The sequence below is a fragment of the Chamaea fasciata genome, unplaced genomic scaffold, assembly GCF_029207755.1.
Source record: "Chamaea fasciata isolate MVZ Bird 193981 ecotype frontalis unplaced genomic scaffold, bChaFas1.0.hap1 SCAF_10, whole genome shotgun sequence".
In the NCBI taxonomy this organism is placed as follows: Eukaryota; Metazoa; Chordata; class Aves; order Passeriformes; family Sylviidae; genus Chamaea; species Chamaea fasciata.
Genome location: NW_027094095.1, coordinates 13,630,528 through 13,649,024, shown reverse-complemented (window position 1 = coordinate 13,649,024; position 18,497 = coordinate 13,630,528). Strand labels below are relative to the sequence as shown.

General features: G+C 42.0%; 2 protein-coding genes across 10 annotated transcripts in view; both read right to left on the bottom strand.

The window, feature by feature from the left end:
* The window catches only part of CDC14A (cell division cycle 14A), a 50,181-nt gene extending 43,658 nt beyond the window's left edge, over window positions 1-6,523 (bottom strand). Inside the window, exons 1-2 of one of the 3 annotated variants that reach the window (XM_066192360.1) lie at window positions 6,109-6,523; window positions 5,630-5,720 (exon numbers count right to left, since the gene is read on the bottom strand). In XM_066192360.1, the coding sequence (XP_066048457.1) occupies window positions 5,630-5,720; window positions 6,109-6,214 (197 nt within the window). In that variant the 5' untranslated portion in view covers window positions 6,215-6,523. Of the gene's footprint in view, window positions 1-5,629; window positions 5,721-6,108 lie in introns of those variants that run through there. The other 2 variants (XM_066192359.1, XM_066192361.1) reach the window with 2 other exon arrangements.
* A 2,669-nt stretch (window positions 6,524-9,192) lies between these two features.
* Window positions 9,193-18,371, bottom strand: EXTL2 (exostosin like glycosyltransferase 2). Of its 7 annotated transcripts, none has more exons than XM_066192358.1 (6): window positions 17,880-18,371; window positions 16,150-16,221; window positions 14,517-14,600; window positions 13,802-14,229; window positions 12,370-12,440; window positions 9,193-11,786 (listed from the first exon to the last, which is right to left on the bottom strand). In XM_066192358.1, the coding sequence occupies exons 4-6, from the start codon at window positions 14,193-14,195 to the stop codon at window positions 11,295-11,297; spliced, it is 957 nt and encodes a 318-aa protein (XP_066048455.1). In that variant the 5' UTR covers window positions 14,196-14,229; window positions 14,517-14,600; window positions 16,150-16,221; window positions 17,880-18,371; the 3' UTR covers window positions 9,193-11,294. The 7 variants fall into 7 exon arrangements, 5 of the variants coding, with proteins under 5 accessions (XP_066048455.1, XP_066048450.1, XP_066048451.1 ...); XR_010722443.1 differs by lacking the exon at window positions 14,517-14,600 and adding an exon at window positions 13,159-13,259 and having other exon boundaries at window positions 11,770-11,786; XR_010722444.1 differs by lacking the exon at window positions 14,517-14,600 and adding an exon at window positions 13,159-13,249 and having other exon boundaries at window positions 11,770-11,786.
* Between the last annotated feature and the right edge of the window lie 126 nt (window positions 18,372-18,497).

Sequence of the window (18,497 nt, the reverse complement as noted above, 5' to 3'; positions counted from 1 at the left end):
TACATCTAGATGTTTTAACCAGGCATTTAAATACAGTAAGAGAAATTGGAACGTCTCTGAAGGTTAAGCCATTTAAGAGAGAAAGTCATTTACAACAGAAGTGGAAACCAGAGGAACAGAAGGCAGGTATGGTATTAATTAACATTTTATTATATTTTGTTTTAATCAAGTGCCTAGATGATACCTTAAATTATTCTTCCCCCTAATCCCATGGAGACTTGTTATCCTTACACTTCTCAAACCAAGTAACAAAACCCCAGAATATACTAGTTGAAAATTTAAATACTCTATTTCAAAAATACTATCATGATGCCACCTGGAAATAGTAGCGTAAGTTTCTGGTATCTGTTTTCTCCTAGAACAGACTCCTAGAACCATTTGCAGAAGTGGCCAACTGACTATACAGCTACTTGCTTGAAATCACAAGCTGAACACTTCTCAAATGCAACAAAGTCTCTGGATGAGAGAGGATCAGTCTGCATATTCATTACAACCTAACTGCTGGTTGGGAAATCTTACCTATTCAGGCTTTTTTTTCTCCATCTCCAGTTTCCTAAAGTGTGTTTCTCCTCCCCACTTCTCAAGCACATGAAAAGAGGTGAGCACAGTTTTTGTCCTCTAGCCCACTGATTCCAGTAACACGTGAATTATCAGGAGCTTTCTTAATTGGGCTGAGATAAAATTCCTAATGCTTAAGGCTACTTAAGGATTGCATGCTTCTGAACAGACGAAGGATGATACAGCAAACATAACTGCAAATATCTGAAGGCAGGAATAATGCAGAGGCCCTGGATTATGCAAAACCCCCCAGGTATTAAATCCATTCCCTCTTCGAAGTTCCAAATCCTCCTCAAGATCCTGATTCTTCAACAACTCTTAGATTCAAGTGATAGATAATTAAAAATTATTCCAGATACACGATTTTTTAATTCAGCGCTCCTTGATATCAACAACAAATTAACAATGAAGAGGTTCTCCCATAAAAAGCTGTCCTATGGAAGAACCTCAGGTCATATCAGAAGCCTAAAACCTTTGGAAAAAAAATCATCTTGACAGAGGCCAAGAAGCACATAAGGGATTTGCTAGACAAGCTACATTCCCATCCAACAAAAAACTGGAGCTTAGAAAGCTGCTCTTTTATCCTGGTACCCTTTTACTGCAAACAAAAGAAAATTCTCCTCAGTACTACTGGCAAATGCTTTTATCTTTTACTTAGGAAAAAGCAAAGACAGATATGGTAAAGCAATGTATAAAATCAAGTAGGGAAATTTCCTTGTTTTAATTTTGGACTTATTAACTTATTAAGTTATCTTGGTCATCCAGTAGTCAAAGTTGAGTCTTCAAAATTACTGATGTGAAAAAAGAAATCCCTGCTTTCTGTGTGACGTGACAGCTCTGGTTGTTGTAACAAGGCTAAGTTTAAGTTTTCTTTTTGCTTTCAAATGATTTAAGCCACTGAAAGATTGAGAAATTCAGGTTTCCTATGGAAGTACTGTTATTGGAGAGCCACAGAAAAGCAGCATTTAACCAAAACAAAACAAGCTAACCCTTACTCTTCTCACAGGAAAGACAAACTGCTTCTTTGCATATACGCATACAGTAGAAGAAACGGTCCTCATTTAATATTGTTGTAGCTAAGCACTTGAGAGTCTTGCTCTATTGCTACCTAACTGAAGTAGCTCTCATGAAATGGGCAAGGAACATACCATAGCTTGAAAGAATGTTTCAGTGTAAAGCATGATTTACAGAGACTATCCTATTTACTACTTCTACAGCTGCTTACACCATGTCAGAGATTAGATCTGCAAACGCTGTTTATACAAGAGAATCCAAAGGCAGAACAAATGACTGAATAAAAACCATTATGATTTATGAAGGCTGCCATTATAATTCATCAGTAAGAGTTTCCTCTTTCACATTATTTAAATTCTGACTTTGTTTGAGAAAATTACTCAGAAATAAAAAGGACATTAAAAGTTGCTTTGATAAAATAATGTGAAAGCTGAGTGAACCAGTCAAGTGTAGTATTCTCAACTCAGATCTGCTTACTGGAAGGTGAAACGTGAAAGACGCTATTCTTAGAGAATAAAAAGCTTCTTACTAGTGCCTAACTCATTAACTGAGGTCGTGCCAAGGCAAGGTTTGTCTATTTGCCAAATGACAATCTTCATCAAGATGGATTGTTTCTCATTAATTCCATTTTTCCAAAGCAATAGTTACCTGTACTACACTATCCTGAAACACTCTGTCCCCTTTTAAGAAACAGTGCAGACTTTCTCAGGAGGAACCTCAGAGAGTTTCAGAAAGACACTGAGAAAATCTTACAGAAACAGAACTATCAAAGAAGAGATTTCAGAATTGTGTCATTCCATCCAGGTTTCCTGTTCTCTTAACTGTGGCATTTGTATATAATTTCTCTGGCATAATAGGTTCAAGATTAAATTGCAGCCATTTAACTAAAATAGTGACAGTTCTAGTAGGAAGTTCCTACTCAGATAGCATTTGAGATAGGCTTAAATGGTTTTAAGAACATCTTTATTATCTTTTTAGTGTGAATGTTTGAGTTAGACAGTATTACGAAGTCATTAGAACAGTTCAAAACTTCAAGTGAGAACTGAAGGCTAAAGTGCTCAAGATTACATAACCACACTGTGTATAATTCAGTGATTAATCATGTGACAAGCTACAGGAGCAAGTCAACCCCAAACTTCCCAAACCATCAGAGCTAGCACTAAGTCTTTTGTTTAATAAATGGGGTATATTTATATTTTACTAATGCAAAAATTGCTTCCTTATGTCTCTTCAAGAGTGGGGGGGACAAAAAGGGAAGCAAGGCAGTGAGTTTTTAAGTACTACGTGATCCAATAACAGGGTCTCTGTAATCAAGCAACTCCAAACCTACATATTCATGAGGTTTTCAGATCAGATACTGCTTCAGTGAAGCAAACTGACACCTCTGTAAAGTCGGCCAAATAAAATTCTGTAACAAGCTAACAGATTAAGAGCCCAAAGAAAAGCAATTTAAACAGAAAAGAGTCAAAATAAAAGCAGTTTAGTTCCAAGCACAATGAAGTATCTTTGTCTTGTCACAATGATGCATCTAAGCAAAGTTAAATCAATAAAAAATTGTATTAATATAATTACTTACATACCTCACAGGTGCTGAGGACTTCATGCCTGAGCAGACTTCTAACCCCCCCCCCCCCCCCTCCATTGGACCTCTCTGAACAAGTCATTTGATTAAAAAGGAAAAGTGGCCGTGGAATTCTGACCACAAGAATCACCCAGGCAGGCCCTCTCCATGAAGACTGCAAACCACTGTTCTGAGCTACAGCATTTCAAAACTCACTTCCAAGTATTTATTTTGCTATCATGCAACAAACACTCCTAGCCACTTTCTCAGAAAGAAGACTGCATTTTTGAGGAAGTGAGCAGACCATCTGATCTGTTGCACTGAAGTTACACTCTGCCACTACTTACAGAAAAGCCTTGTAAGGTCCCCACTTCATGTGCAGCCTGGGAAACACAACAGACTGATGTGAAGCTTGTTAATGAGCATAAGAGAAGCTACAGTAAAATTAGCACTTCCCCAAGAACTGAGTCCTGCATTCTATTCCTCATTTACTTCTAGCCTTCCAAATTCAGAAAGATATTAAAAATATATGTAACATGGTAACCCTACTGACACCTGCCTTTACTTCCCTGAGACCATATAAACTTCCTTGGATATAAGGGGGGGGGGCGGGGGGGGGGGGGGAATTAAGATCAGGCATGGGTTTATCACCAAATATTGCATACACTGATAGGGAACGGGTGCTGCAATACAAATACCAGGGGAAAATTTAGCAATGATATGTAAAAGGTTATTGCAAAATTCCTTGGCACCACCTGGGAACTGTCACTTATTTTCATATCACATTCTAGCATTTTTTGAGCACAAAAGAGAAAGTATCTTTATGGTATTAGATACAGGACAACAACTTTAAAATGGGCCCAACAGATCAGTTCAGAAAATACACCAGGAGTTACATGTTCCAAGTCTCTAGATGTGCCCTAGAAGATAAAGGACACTTTGCTTCCCTCCATTACCTGGTAATTATACCTGGTATCAGGTTACACCCTCCTCATATGTAGTTAACACTGGGTTAAGGAATATACATACAGAATTTCCTGTACACGTTATAGAAAATTACTTTCCTCCTCACCCTCCTCAAATTTCTCAGTACTTTTTCTTTTTTAAATATGACACTGTCCTTACACAAATACCTCAGTTACAGGCCTTGGTTAGCACAGCCATCTGCAACCAACAGTACAGAACTGCTCCCCCTTCCTACCCACAAGATCAAATGCCTCATAAGATTCCTTCACACTTCCTAAAAGCACATAAGAACTGAAACATAATACTGAAGTCTGGAAGAGATACAAGTTTCCTTTCTTAACGCAGTGGAACACTTTCATACCACCCAAATTGCTCAGGACCTTCCCCAATTGAGTTTCACATTCAGTACTAGGTTAACCCTCCCCTAGGATGCTTCAAAGATCCCTGGCAATCAAAATTCCTTAATGATCATTAAAGAACTTACTGGCAACCCAACCAGCCCATTACAAAAGTCAGCATTTGCAATGAATCATTGGGAACTCCAACAGAAGACACACAGCGTAAGATAAGAAAACGTGTAGACAAGATACCCTGAAAACTACAAGCTGTGCATAGAAAGTAAGCAAAAAATCAAGGAATATTGGTTTACATCTTCACAGAAGCAGTATTGGTCACTGAAGAAAGGAGGGAAGAATGGTTGATGCTCACAATTGCTTCAAACCATTTGGAAAGCAAGTTATACTTAAAATAGGAGCACAATTTTTGTTTCACTTCTGCCGCAGCAAACCCTGTGTCAAGCAGGTAGGTATATCCCATCACACAGGAAACAGTTGATCTCGGAATGCAACCCAGAGCACCAACTTTTTAGCCAGAGCAATTATGTGTTTGATTTTTTTTTTATGTCCTTAAATAGTATTCACAGCTATAATCAATTTTACTTTTTTACCTTCTATGTAAAGTGTCTTACAAGCATCAACCTTTTACTTCACAGAAAGTATTTTTTCTGCTGTTCTGAAGATACAAAAGCCATCAAAAAGTGCTATCTCAAAACACTCTGATTAAACCAGAGTAATAAAGGAAGTTGCAGATGCTCTTCATAAGCACATTTAAACATGGCATTCTTATGATACTGCAAGCTTCACACTTTCTATCCAGGATAATACAGGAAACATAAAACAAACTACTGTTTATCTATTTGTAACAAATAAGTCTTCTACTTAAGACACCATTCAATAAAGTGTGATTAGTCCTAACAGACCTCCGTGTTTTAAACAATCTTACAGGGCTTCTTCAAGCTCAACCACAATTTATGCCATTTAACTGGCCTTGTAGTTGTTTTTATGGATCTCTCTTTTGAGAGTCACCTTGTTAGACTAGTTTCAGCTAATAAATAAATACATTCGGACTAACTTCATGCTCATATTCTACGCAAGTACCTCAATAGGGCAAAAAATATTCTATAGAATATATCAAAGTGTGTTGAGGAGACTCTCAGGTGATCACTTTGAATATGCAAACCACAACACTTACTTTTCATAGACCAGCTCCTCATCGGTACAGAAGTAGTGGGTATTTACGGTACTTTTCGGTTTAGTTCGTAAAGTAGCGAAGTACAACCGATCTGAAAGACAGATTAGAGGCACAGCGTCGGACAGCGCAGGCAGCCGGCCGCCGTCTCGGGGCACGCCTGTCACCGCGGGGCGGAAGAGGCTCCGCCGCTCCTTTTTCTGCTGCGTGAGCGGCGGCGGGAGCGCCGGGCCGGGCCCCCCGCGCCGCCGGGCGCCCCGGGCAGCGGCTCCCGCCCGGGCAGCAGCGCGCAGCAACAGGTGCCGGCCCCGCGCCTCGCCGCAGAGCGGGGAAAGCGGCGCCCGCGAAACCCGCCGGGCGGAGCGGCCAGGGCCGAGCCGGGCGGGCAGCAAAGCCGGGGCAGGGCGGGAGGGAAGCCAGCGGGTTTCCTCTCTGGGGGTGGCTCCGGGACCCCCGCAGGCAGGGGATGAGGCGGCTCTCACCTTTCACGAACTCCGAGGCTCCCCCCAGCACTTCGGAGGCGGCCCCCGGCGGCTCCATCTTAAAGAGGGTGCGGAGCAGCGAGGCGCGGGGCGGCTCCGAGCTCATGGCGCTCCGGGGCAGCGCCGGCGGGGCCGGGGCGCGCTCGCAGGGACGCGACCCGCTGCCCGGAGGGGCCGCCCGCCAGGGCCCACGGTGCTGCGAGCACGGCGGCCACAGCCCGCATAGGAGCGGGAGCGGAGCCGAGAACGACCCCCGGGACACGGCGGGCGAGCGCCCACAGGGACTCCAGCTCCACCCCGCCCCCAGCCAGGGGACGCCCCCGGATAAAGCGGCAGCGGGCGGTTACCAGGCGACCGGCGGCGCTCTGGCAACCGCGTTACGGAGCCTTTGTGTCGCCCGGCCCAGGGCTGACGCTGAGTGACCGGCCCCCTGCGCTCCCCGGCCCGGCAGCGCCCCTGCTCCGGCAGGCAGCGGCCCTGAGCCCGGCACCGCCCCGCCCTCCGCCCCGCCTGCCCGGGCAGCGGCGCCGCGCCCCGCTGCACTGGGGCTGCTTTTCCCCGCCCGGAGGCGGCCCGTGGCAGAGCGCCCCACGGGCACCGGGCGGGTGTCGCGGACTCGGAGCGGGGCTGAGCCGGAGCGCTGCCTCAGCAGCGCGGGCGGGTTCCGGGCGGAGCGGCGGGGCCATCTCAGGCACGGGGGAACGGGCGGAGCGCCCACTAATCTACCTGGGGCACCCTTTGTCGTGACAGACAAGCCGGTTGACCAATCAGGGGCCGCCCTGCTCCGCCTGCAGCCAATGAGCTGGCGGCGCCCCAGAGAGCGCCCCGCCCAGGCCCCCGCGGCCGCCGCTTCCCGCCCGGGCGGTGCGGGCCGCCCTGGGCACGGGGCTGGCGGAGCCAGAGGTGCCGAGCACGCCTGCGGCCCGGAGCTCTCCCAACGCGCTGCTTCGAGCGCTGGGCGCATTCTTCCGCCTCTCCCCTTTAGAAACAGTTGGTAAGTGCCAAACAGGGCAGACTGCCCGTCTCAGTTTTAAAACTAAAGCAAAGGCTGCAAAGGAGAGGTTCCTTGAGGAGAGAAAAAAAAGGGGGTAAAAAAAGTCACTCTTCCCCCAAACAAACAATTCTACTCTTGAAACACGTTTAAAAGATGTTGTAACACAAAGCCATATGCAGCCCTGAGGTTCACATTAGTACCACCGGCTTTCCCTAACGCTATAAATAACCTACTGTAACCACCAGTTCATATAATTAATCCTGGTGTGTCTGCGGATGAGGCTAAGCACGAGTGTGAAACATTTCTGACGCTTCAGTTTTTAATCTGGTGTCATAAGCACTGGATAATCTTTAAAGCTTTACAAGTCAGGTGAAGGACTACAGAAGAGACAGTGCAGCTGGTTTTGTATTTGCTTATTTAATTTTTGCGTTGATTCTAATGCTTTGTACCTATGTTCTTACACTGCTTTTTTTCAACTTTTTTGGAAAAGCTCCAAAACGAATACGCTAAATATGACCCTGTTTGTGCCTGATTCTGAAACCTGAGAAAACCTCATTTTCAGTAGTAAGTACTATTCCATACAAGATGCTTACAAGAATGAGACTGCAGTCTTACGTAGCAGCAGATTAAATAAAGGTTGTTGGAAGGTAGTTGCTTTTCATGGAAATCAGTGTTTGTTTTTCTTTAGATTGTTCTTTATTACTTTCACTTGTGTGTAACCCTTAACAAAAATCAAGTATTTCACTGGTTTAATTTTATTTACAAGCAGTTCTCTAAGGGGTACTATATCCTGTGTAAGAGATGGGGTATTAAGGTATATAACAGAACCGCAGTTTTTTTAAGGTCCTTTTTTTACTCAGACTTTCACTACAGTTCAGTGTAACACATTTCTAAGTCAGCGCTGCACTCTGCTTAAGGCGAGTTTAAATGATCATACTCGAAATAGCTTTAGCAAAGCTCTTTGGCAACAGAAGGGAAGAGGGAACAGTCTACAGCCCACTATCCAGTATCTAGAATCCATAGAAACAGTTTGTGTTAAAGCCTAAGATATGTAAACCCATGCAGCTAGACTGGTTAATCTAGGAGGGAGATACAACTAGAAACTGAAGCTCAGCTGTCAATTTTTTGTATACTGCTTGTATATCTTTTGCAAAGCTAAAAATACAGTTTTCATTGCAGAAGAATTCTCATTTGTGGCACTTAGCTGCAGCCTTTGTAAACATCAGAAATAAACTAACCTTTCTTTTCTTCCCTGTAAAAATACGTGCAAAATAACCTCTGTGTTTTTTCAATTCCGGTATTGTGTCTCATAGCTATTAGTATGATTATTTAATGAATTTCACTTTGTAAAATGCTAGCTTTAAGAATATTTGCAGCTAGTACAACTTAGTTATTCTAATCAATATTATATACTCGTTTTAACATTTAAAATCCAATATCAAGGCTGCAGTGACATCTTGTGGCATTTTTTTGTAAAGAAGCAATTTTCTTGTGCTGTTGTATCATTTTAGCACTATATCCTGATTTTTTATCACGGATTGTTTCCAATATGTATTTCAGATACCATGTTTAAAATCCTGTGTTGCATTAACAGTAATTTCAACAGAACATTCAGAGGTGGTGATGATTCTGTTTAGACTCTAAAATGTCTCTAAAATGTTAGCAAATGACATATGGATAATTCTCAAACGAAATTATCACATGCATATTGTTTTGTTTAAATTTTTTTTTTGGGGTTTTTTTTTCAGTAAAGAATCTTAAGGCATTTTTCTAACTACCAAGGAATTAAAAATTCACTTTTAAAAAATAAGCAAACAACCCCTTTTGGTTCCAAAGTACAATCAATTATGGCTGGAGCTTAAGTCTTACCTTTGTATTTTCGTTGCCAGCTAAGACTAAATGATTAAGGTTGTTGGTTTATATCTTCTTTCATAAGTAGGCCTTACCTAAATTAAATGAATGTATGTGCCAACAAGTACACATTTTTTTAAAAAATAGAAATCTTGATGCTGCTCACGAGTATGCAAACTGTGAGCTTACTTTAGACATCGTAACACTGAAAAATTGGGTCAATAATCTGAAAATAAATATATCACAAGTCTGCATTCTGTATTTTATTTTACAATGGTGCAAATTAAATTTAACAGTATCATTAAAAGCTTGTTCCATTAATTCTTTCACTGATACAGAAGAACAAAAAAACACCCCTAAAACCAAAACAACTCCTTTGTTCCAACAAAGAGCCCAATACTAAGATTTGGCTGACTTGATAGTTCATGTCACATTTCAAAAATAAGGTAAACAACAACTGTGAGTCTTCACAACTCTAGTTGATACTGCACAGAACAGAGATCATGGAAGACAAGTAAGTAAATGAAATACAGTAAACTGCCACTGGGAAATCTGCATTTCTGGAAAGATCATAGATCTGTATGTATACTACTTAGCACTACAGCACAATAATTAAAAACTACTTTTCACTATTACAACAAAATTAAGCAGAATTTACATTGCCATGTTAAGATTCTGCCCTTTAAATCTTACAAAAGTAGTTTCACTGAACAGAAATCAAATCCTTTAATACTGATAGAACAAGGCAAAAGAATCCTTCATTCCCCCCAAAGACTCACACCCTGCTGTAAAGAACTTGTCATATTTTTCACTCTTTGTTCGGCTAACTTATTACAAAAAGTGGTAAAATTATACTCCATTTGTGCAGATGCTATTTGTGTACTAGGTATTAGCTGTGACTGGTTGCCCACAGCTACCTTTGAACTGATTCTAAGAATCAATTAAAAGCTGATGGAGATGAAACTAAATCTGCTTTGGATGCCTGATTCTGTGATCCAGGAAAATCACTCTCTTTTATTCTCTCCTCCATACCACAAAAAAAGCCCAACTCTTCTGCAACTTCATTGGAAAAGGTTTGCCCTGTCTGTGTCAATAGAAGGTTTCCAGAACTATAGAGTCCCAACCTAACAAAAGCCATTAACAGCAGCTCTGTTTCTTGCTTTAAATAAAGTCAGGGAATTCAGAGACTGATAAGAGTCCATCCCTGTCAAATATCACTGTATCTTAAAATACTTTTTTTTCATAATGCTTTACCCATTTGTTGTATGTTTTAACTCTGTTGTCATAGCCACCAAAACAAGATGAAAATAGGAACTAAAAAGTAAATACTCATTGAAAAAGTAGCTAAAAAAACAGTAGACCTGTAAAATTACAAAATGTACACTATACTAGATGTTGAACACCCTGCTCTTACTAGGAACTGTAAATAAGAAATTTTTAACAAATTGAGTATTTTCCTGGGTGCATGTTTGTAACAGCATATATGCAGAATATCAAAATAACACTAAGTACTAAAGAGAATATTAATAAGTAACATTCCATCCAACTCTTCTGGCTGCTTCTATAAGTTTCATATCTCATGTATTCATGTTTCTTATATTTCCAACCACTAGGATTTACCTTTCAGCTGCTTGCAGTGTTTCAGCAACTCTAGGAAAATCAATAATAGAAAAAAAAAAGCCACATCAGAGATCGTTTTCCATTAACTCAGCACGAGTAGATACTGTAGGCAATAGTTTAAGGACTGAGATTAAGGTGAGGTACTCTTCTGGCTTTCATAGCAGCTTCAAGAGCATCTCAGAACACCAAGTAGCTTATATACAAACTTCAAAGGGGTTTTGTACAGGAGGCCAGAAGCCTGGCCAGCAGTTCACTGTAGCTCTTCTACAGCTTCACTGGAAACTGGGTAGGAGCAGGTGAGGAGTGGGAAGGCAAGGAAGCATCTCAACATATAACAGTCAAAAATATGCCTAGACCTCATTTGACTGGATATGTATATTCAAGGAAAAAAAATCCAAAACGTTAAGATCTGAAGAGTAGGAGTGCATTTCTGTCTGCGTGTTTCTGAAGAACTGGCCTAATTAGAGAAGCTTTTCAGGTTTTAAGGAAAGAGGATGATTTTATCATGGCTAAGCATGACTATATATTCTTTAAGTTTTCTCCAAACTTACCTTTGTGAATTAGTTAGAATGGAAAGAAAATACATAAAAAGCCTAGTGGAGGAAAATCAGAGGCTACAAAGAGGGATGGCCAAGATGCAGTAATTACACCTTCTTCTCTCCTTGAACTCAGTACAATTCACTGAGTATTGTTTAATGTTTAACACCTTAAATTCATTGGCTTACATTTTATTTTTGTGATTGGCATAATTAGGAAAACCGAACTGAGAAATCATGATATTAGAATATTTTAAGGGCATGCCATCATAAATATTAACCAATTTATTTACACAGTAGGATCTCTGTAACAAATGCTCTGCTCGGTGCCACATTCCAGAATAGCCAGTGTTAGTGTCTTTTTCTAAATTTCTTATGTCAACAGGCTTCACAAACACTCCTGAAGGTTTTCCAGTATGCTTGGCTACCAGAAAATTCATGGCAATATCATCACAATTCTGGGTTTCATCTATTAAGGCATAAACTGCTTCTGGCTGCTGTTGAAAGTCTTCTAAATATCCTCTGTGAAAAAATGCTGCACCGATAAGCACCATAGAATACTGATCTCCATTCCCAAATCCAGGGTTCTGCAATTCAAAGCTGCCATAACTGTATACGCCTGAAGGAGTAGAAATGTGCTTTCTAGGAACAAATCCCACTATGTGCTCTGGAAATTGCTGAAAGAAAAAGAGAAATTCAACATACATTTCACAGCGTGGGGTTCACGTAAGTGCATTCATAAGAGAGATTTATGCATTTTTTAAATGAAAGGAGAACAACATTATTGCCAAGAAAGAATTAAATTGTTGGATATGGCCCTTTGATCTGCATAAATGTTTCAATTAAATACAGTTTCACAAAACTGACAGTCTGCCTCATTCCACATCACATTGTGCCAACAAAACATCTACCCACAACTGGCAGCTGTGCATTTGGCACTGAAAATAACTTTACAGACAATTTCTCGTGTTTTGCAAAACAAATCACACAGACTAATACACATTTAAATAAATTAATCAGTTAGCAACTTGGTGGTTTTGTAAAGTAAGTGTTAAGATGTTAAAGTTATGGATTACAGATGTAGATACTACTAAAGAACAATTCTGCAGTTTCTACTATTTAACACTTCAAACTTCCTAAAATTTAACTTTAAAGCTAGAAAACCAATGGTAAAACAGTATGCTACAGTATTGCTCTAATTAAAACTATTAATCTCAAGTGCAGCTCACAAATATCACCTGCCAAGATGCAAAACATTACCTGCCAAACGGAAAAGGCAAAAGCAAGGTCATGAGCACTGACTAGTGTGTCATCATCCATCATTAAAACAGCTGAAGGGTGGAAAAAATGAGAAAAACTTTTAATTGATCAAAAGATTAAACACATGAGAAAAGTATGCAGCACAATACTTGACAAATGAAATAGAAAAATTCTACAACTATTAAGCTGAATTGCAATTCCTTGAAAGTAGATTGATAAAACGTAATTAGATTTCAAAGCTAAAGCAAGGTTACAGCTTTGTGGTAACTGGAAGCAAACCTAAGTTTTAGATTATTTGCCTGTTTAGATTAGTTTTAGATTATTTGCCAGGCTGTTACAAAACTCAGCTGGAGAAATATGTGTTAGAAAACTTGGGAGTGTTTGGCAAAGCAGCTTAAAATTCTACTAATCTTGTGTAAAGACACAACTAGAATAGAGTTAGATACTTTTCTTCAGCATAGGAGACTTACAAAGGATTCTTAGTATAAAATTTTACTCATCTCACTATGTGCACAAGTTAAATTGTCCAGGCAACATTCAGTATTATTAACTACAGAAGGAAGACTCTTTGCCTTAAGTTTTAGACAAAAGACTACCAGGAAGTAGAAAAAGAAGGGTATTTTTAGATCTGAACTGCAGAGATGCATTAAAACTTTTAAATTTTACACTTAGCACAGATCTTACTACAGTAAGTAAAACACTTGGGAAGTTGAAGATTCCAGTGTCTTCCTAGAAATCGTATGTTTGGACTAGTAGGCATGATAGAGAGGGGGCAGTAAATACAATTACCTTTACTAATCATGAGTAAGGTCAGGTCTGTAATGCAACATATGGGGCTTTTTTCCACTTGAAACAAACAGGATTTATTGTTGTACACCTCCTAGAAAGAGCTTAGGAAGAATATTTAGATGAATACCCAAGAGACTGAGGAAAGTACTCTTAAATAAAAGGGTGTGTAATTTGAGATAGAAAAGCCAGACAGCTAGGGAGGGGTTTCTCAAAAGAGCAGAACATGCTTGAGAACTTGGTCTTAAGAGGAACAGACTAAATCAAGTCTTTACCAGATGAGTTAAGTCCAGATTAGTGCAGACACTCAACAAATATGTGCATTTTCAACTTCAGTTTATGCTACAGAAGGAGGAGAAGCTGAACTACCTATGTCTGCCTCACAAAAGAAATGGAGAACTGTTGCAAAAGACCTTGAAACGCATTTGACATTCCTCTTTCTTTTCCTTTACTCTTCACTGACAGCCTGGTGGTGGTGTGCACCTGATACCATAACACAGGTTTCCTCTATACTAACCACACTCTGTTAAGTGGTCCAAAAGATCCATTGATTTATTAAACAGTACAACTCAACCGTCTCTCTTTTAGCATTCAGATTTCAAGCATGAAAATAATATTAGTAGTAGTGATATGAACTGCTGATTACCTTTTGTTTCCAGGTCAGGAAAATTCTGCAGTCTGTTTCTCATACGATTTACAGTTTGAACTTTAAAGACAACAGGGACAGGATGAGGCCCCAAGGAATTCCACATTTCCTCAGGTGTCTTCTCACCAATGTTGTTCCACACAACAATTATTTTATGGAGGTGGGGAATTGCTTGATAATGATTTAAAAGCTTTAGCAGTAAGTCAGTCCTATTGTATGTCTGCATAATAAGAGTGAATGAATCCAAGGCAGACTGGCTCTGGGTTTTTGGTTCCCTTCTCGAATTGGGCAATTTGTCATCTTTGATAGTGGGAAGCAAAGCTGTTAAAGCACCTGCCACAAGAAGCAAGACGATGATCACCACAGAGGTGAAGCGTAGTAGGCGGATTCCCATAACTCTTCCTGGAAGCTTACAGAAGTGAAAACACCTTTAAAACAAGTAACAGGAAAGGAAGTCATTAAACCCATGTACAGTTTTCTCTCTTGATCAAAACTCCCAAAATATTAAGTACATTTTCATTTAAGTAAGCAAATAAGGAGGACTTTAGCACTTTGGCAAATTACTTTTGGTACTCAGTTTCTGTGTTTACTTGTTTTTCACTTTTTTCAGTTAACTCTGGATTTCACTGTTTTGTGAACATAAATCTAGAGCAGTTCTTTAGAGTGTTGTTTCCTATTTTCTTAGTACTACATTTTTCATTAAACATTTACGTACCTCGCCAAGTCTATCCAGCTGAAAGGAGAAAGCAAATTTGTACAGAGATTCAGTGTTTTCAGTATTGCAGGAGCTCTACCTTAACTGGGAAGCAAAAAGGAGAGAAGGTGCCTTCTCAAAAGCTGTGGCAGGAAGGAGGAAATAAAATGCTCACTCTTTTTCTGCTGCTCAGGCACCACACAGAAGGAACAATCTTTATAACTGATTTGCTGGACATTTTGTCAATAGTTTGTATATCTGCCATCTGATAATGGTAATCAGTACAAAAAATGTGATGCTGATCATACTAAGGTTATAACACACAGGTGGAGCAAAAGAAACATGCCAAATGGAGTAATACAGGAACGCAACAATCTGAGCAACAGCTGAACTGATACATCTGGAACTCCTGAGAAAATGGTTATGTCAGAGGCTACCTATCGGCTAACTGTGAGTGCAGATTTAGTTTAAGGCAGAGGTTTCTGGATCCTCGTGATCTGGGAACTAAACAGAAGGTCTTAAAAAGCAGCTTGTAGAAAGATAGCCCCTCAAATGTTCTTCACAGAGTGACAGGACACCCCGAGTTGGAAAGGACTCATGAGGATCATTGAAGTCAGACTCCTGTCTCTGCACAGGAAAGGCCCTAAAATCCCACCGTGTAGCTGAGGGCACTGTCCAAACACATCAGGCTTGGTGCTGTGATGATTTCCCTGGGAAGCCTGTTCCAGTGCCCAACCACCCTCTGGATAAGATGGGTAGATATTTCCTAATACCCAAACCCCCTGAAACAGCCTCATGCCATTCCCTCAAGTCCTGTCATAGGTCAGCAGAGATCAAGAGCTTTGCCCCTCCACTTCCCCTAGTTAGGAAGCTGTAGACATCTGGGGGACCTCACAGACCCTTCCTCTCCAGGCTGAATAGACCAAGTGACCTCAGCCACTCCTCAGATGGTTTCCCCTCAAAGCCCTTCACCATCTTTGTAGCTCTTCTTTGGACACTAACAGCTTTACATCCTTCTTATATTGTATTCTTATAAAACTGCACAGAACTACCATGAGGTGAGGCTGCATCAGCACCGAGTGGGACGATGCCCTGCCTTGCCTGGCTGGTGATGCTGTGCCTGGTGCCCCCAGGACAGGGATGTCCCTCCTGGCTGCCAGGGCGCTGCTGGCTCTGCTCCAGTGTGCCACTGAGCAGGACCCCCAGGTCCCTTTCTGTGGCACTGCTCTCCAGCCTCTCATTCCCCAGTCTGTCTGTACATCAGGGTTGCCCCATCCCAGGTGCAGAATTTGGCACTTGTCTTTGTAGCACTTCACACAGTTTTCCTTTTCTCCTTCTTTACTTGCAAGATTAGTACAAATTGAATAGAAGATGAACATTCTAAGCTTGCTACTAACTCATCTACACTTACTTTTGTAACACCATTACTCATCTATGCATATTATTCACGTTACTCTGTGAGTAATTTCTAAGTTTTCAGTAGGGAATTCTGATCAAATTCAGTGATCCAGGACAGCCAAACAAGCACAATTTCTAACAGAGAATCTGTGTGGTTTTTTTCACAGCATTTTGAATCATTTTTTTCCAAAGTGCAAATACCATGCTTGAAAATGTGAATGTAAATTGTTTGAGTCTAACACGCCTTGCAACTTACCTCATTGTTGCCACGTGGGATTGTTTTCCCAGCTTGTTTTTACAGGGCAGTTATTCGTGATCTTTGAATCTGCTGGAAATTAAAGGGACTCTATAACTGGAGATCAGCAGTTATCCACATGCTACTCAGCATTCTTTTACTGGTAAAAGTTCCTCTCAATTATTGACTGACATATGCATTCATGGCAATTATCCCATTTCTTTTCCTATTGCTCAGTTGAATGATTATCTCTGCCTTTCAATGAACACTCCTCAAAGAAGTCATTACACCAGATGGTTAAAAAGAAAAGAACAGTCTGTTTCTCTGCTTGTAAAATTGCTGCTTTGTGCCAGTGCAGTGTCTGTGTTCCATCCTTAACTTCAGCTACAAGTTGGTCTCCAGAACCCGATAGCTGTTCCTTTGTTCACCAGGCACCACTAAAATACATATTTGGCTACCACTGTCACGCAAATAAAATAAAATTCTATCCCAATAATATTTTATTTTCTGGGTCATCCCTCTTACACTCTCCTTTCACCAAGACTATCAAGACAGCATTTTGGTCTTCTCATGAGGTTTGGCAGCTTGAAAAATACGAGTGTAAGCAATAAAAGAAGGATATGCAGGATGCAAGACAGCAGTATAAGAAAGCTGTGCCCCTAGGTTGTTGGAGAGATTTTTGTTCCTTTCAAACTGGCTGAACCAAAGAGTTGTTAATTTTGAATTGAAAATGGTACTATGAAAACTTAGAGAACAAGAATTTGTTGGAATTGTTGAATAATTGAACCTCTGTGAAATTCCATTAGAGTAATTTGTTTGGGCTATATAAATTTGCTTCTTAAAACTACAGATTTGTCATTTGTGTGTATACCAGTCTGAATATATCCACATATACAGGTCTTTCCAAATCTGAGATCGAATCCCACTATTACTTTGTGACAGGAGGTCACTGAAATGATTTCCAGAAGCTAATTGCTTGTTCGGGTTGCTTCATTTTATAGGAGCAAACAATCATGCCCGACTTCTAAAATTTATTAGCAGCAGTGGCAACACAGCATTTATGAGGTCCACTGTATCCCCATCAAATGTGCTTTTGAAAAAGTGAGCTTCAGATCCTCTTTTGGCAGTTTGCAACCTAGTCGCAACACTTACCAGTGCTATTGTAATGATTATTTAAACTTTAAAAGCAAATTTAAAACGCAAATATAAATACTGTTTGCTGTTTATGAGATTTTGCTTGCCATACCTTCTAGTGTTTACAATAGGTGCAGTGATAGGCAATGATGATATTATTACATATTCTCAAAATAAACGTGCATTTAGGTGTTTTAAAATTAGCATCATGGCACTTTCTAACAAGCAAATGCAGATAAGTTCTGCCAATTACGTTATGAAATTGCAATGCCAGATTGACCTCTTTAAAAATCTTACAACACTACCTGCAGAAAGCACAGAGTTGACGAAAATAAAATCCCTACATCAAAGACCAGTATTTCAACACTCGTTCCAAGAAAAAGAGTTCTCGAATGAGGTCCCCTCCCTTGGCGGGCAGCGCCTCTCAACAGCACCCCGCAGTAGTCGGGTGCAGCCAGGCAGCAGCAGGGCATAGCAGGGTACAGCACAGCGTGGCATGGCACGGCACTGCACAGCATCTCGCAGCATGGCACGGCACAGCACCACAAAGCATGGCATGGCATGGCACTGCATGGCATGGCACGGCATCGCGCCGCACGGCGCAGCATGCCACGTACCGCTCGCCGCCCCTCGCCCACAGCTTCGCTCACGTTCCGCAGGCGCCTCTCTCGCCGCTTTCTCCGGCCGGGCTGCGCTTCCCCAGGGGTCAGCGGCGGCACCGCAGGGCAGGGCGGAGGAGGTACCGGCCGGCCCCGCCGCTCGGCCCCGCACAAGGCTCCGGTGACTCAGGGGCGGCCGAACGGGACCGCGGCAGCGCTACGGCGGCGCCGCCGTGCCCCGCTTCCTGCGGCGCGTCCCTGCGCTTCCTCCCGGCAGGCTCCGGGTTGTAGTCCAGGCTCCTGCGGCGGGCGGAGCGCCCCGGCGGCTCTGGCTGTTACACGCCGAGCGCGCCGCTCCGCTGCCCCCGCCCCGTGCCGAGCGCTGCCACAACAGCTGCCCCGGGAGCAGCCGGCATCGCAAGCGGGACGCGAGCGAGCGGCCGGCGCGGGACGGAGAAGCGTTCACGTTCGGGGCGTGTTGTGTTTCATTAGCGGGCGGCGCAGCCCCGATCCCGGGCAGCCCCCGCACCCCGGCCCGGCCCCCGGCGCGCCCCCTCAGCCCCTGTGGCCGGCGGCGCAGGCGCGCTGGCGGCCGGAAGCGGCGTGTGGGCCGGCCGGGCAGCGCTCCCGCCCCGC

Bases quoted from the DNA above. Each gene is read 5' to 3' on its own strand.
- EXTL2 (XM_066192353.1), bottom strand. The intron at 12,441-13,801 runs GTAATCAGCAGT...TCCACCCTTCAG, and splicing joins TCCTGACCTGGAAACAAAAG to CTGTTTTAATGATGGATGAT. The intron at 11,787-12,369 runs GTAATGTTTTGC...TTTTTCTTTCAG, and splicing joins TTGCCTTTTCCGTTTGGCAG to CAATTTCCAGAGCACATAGT.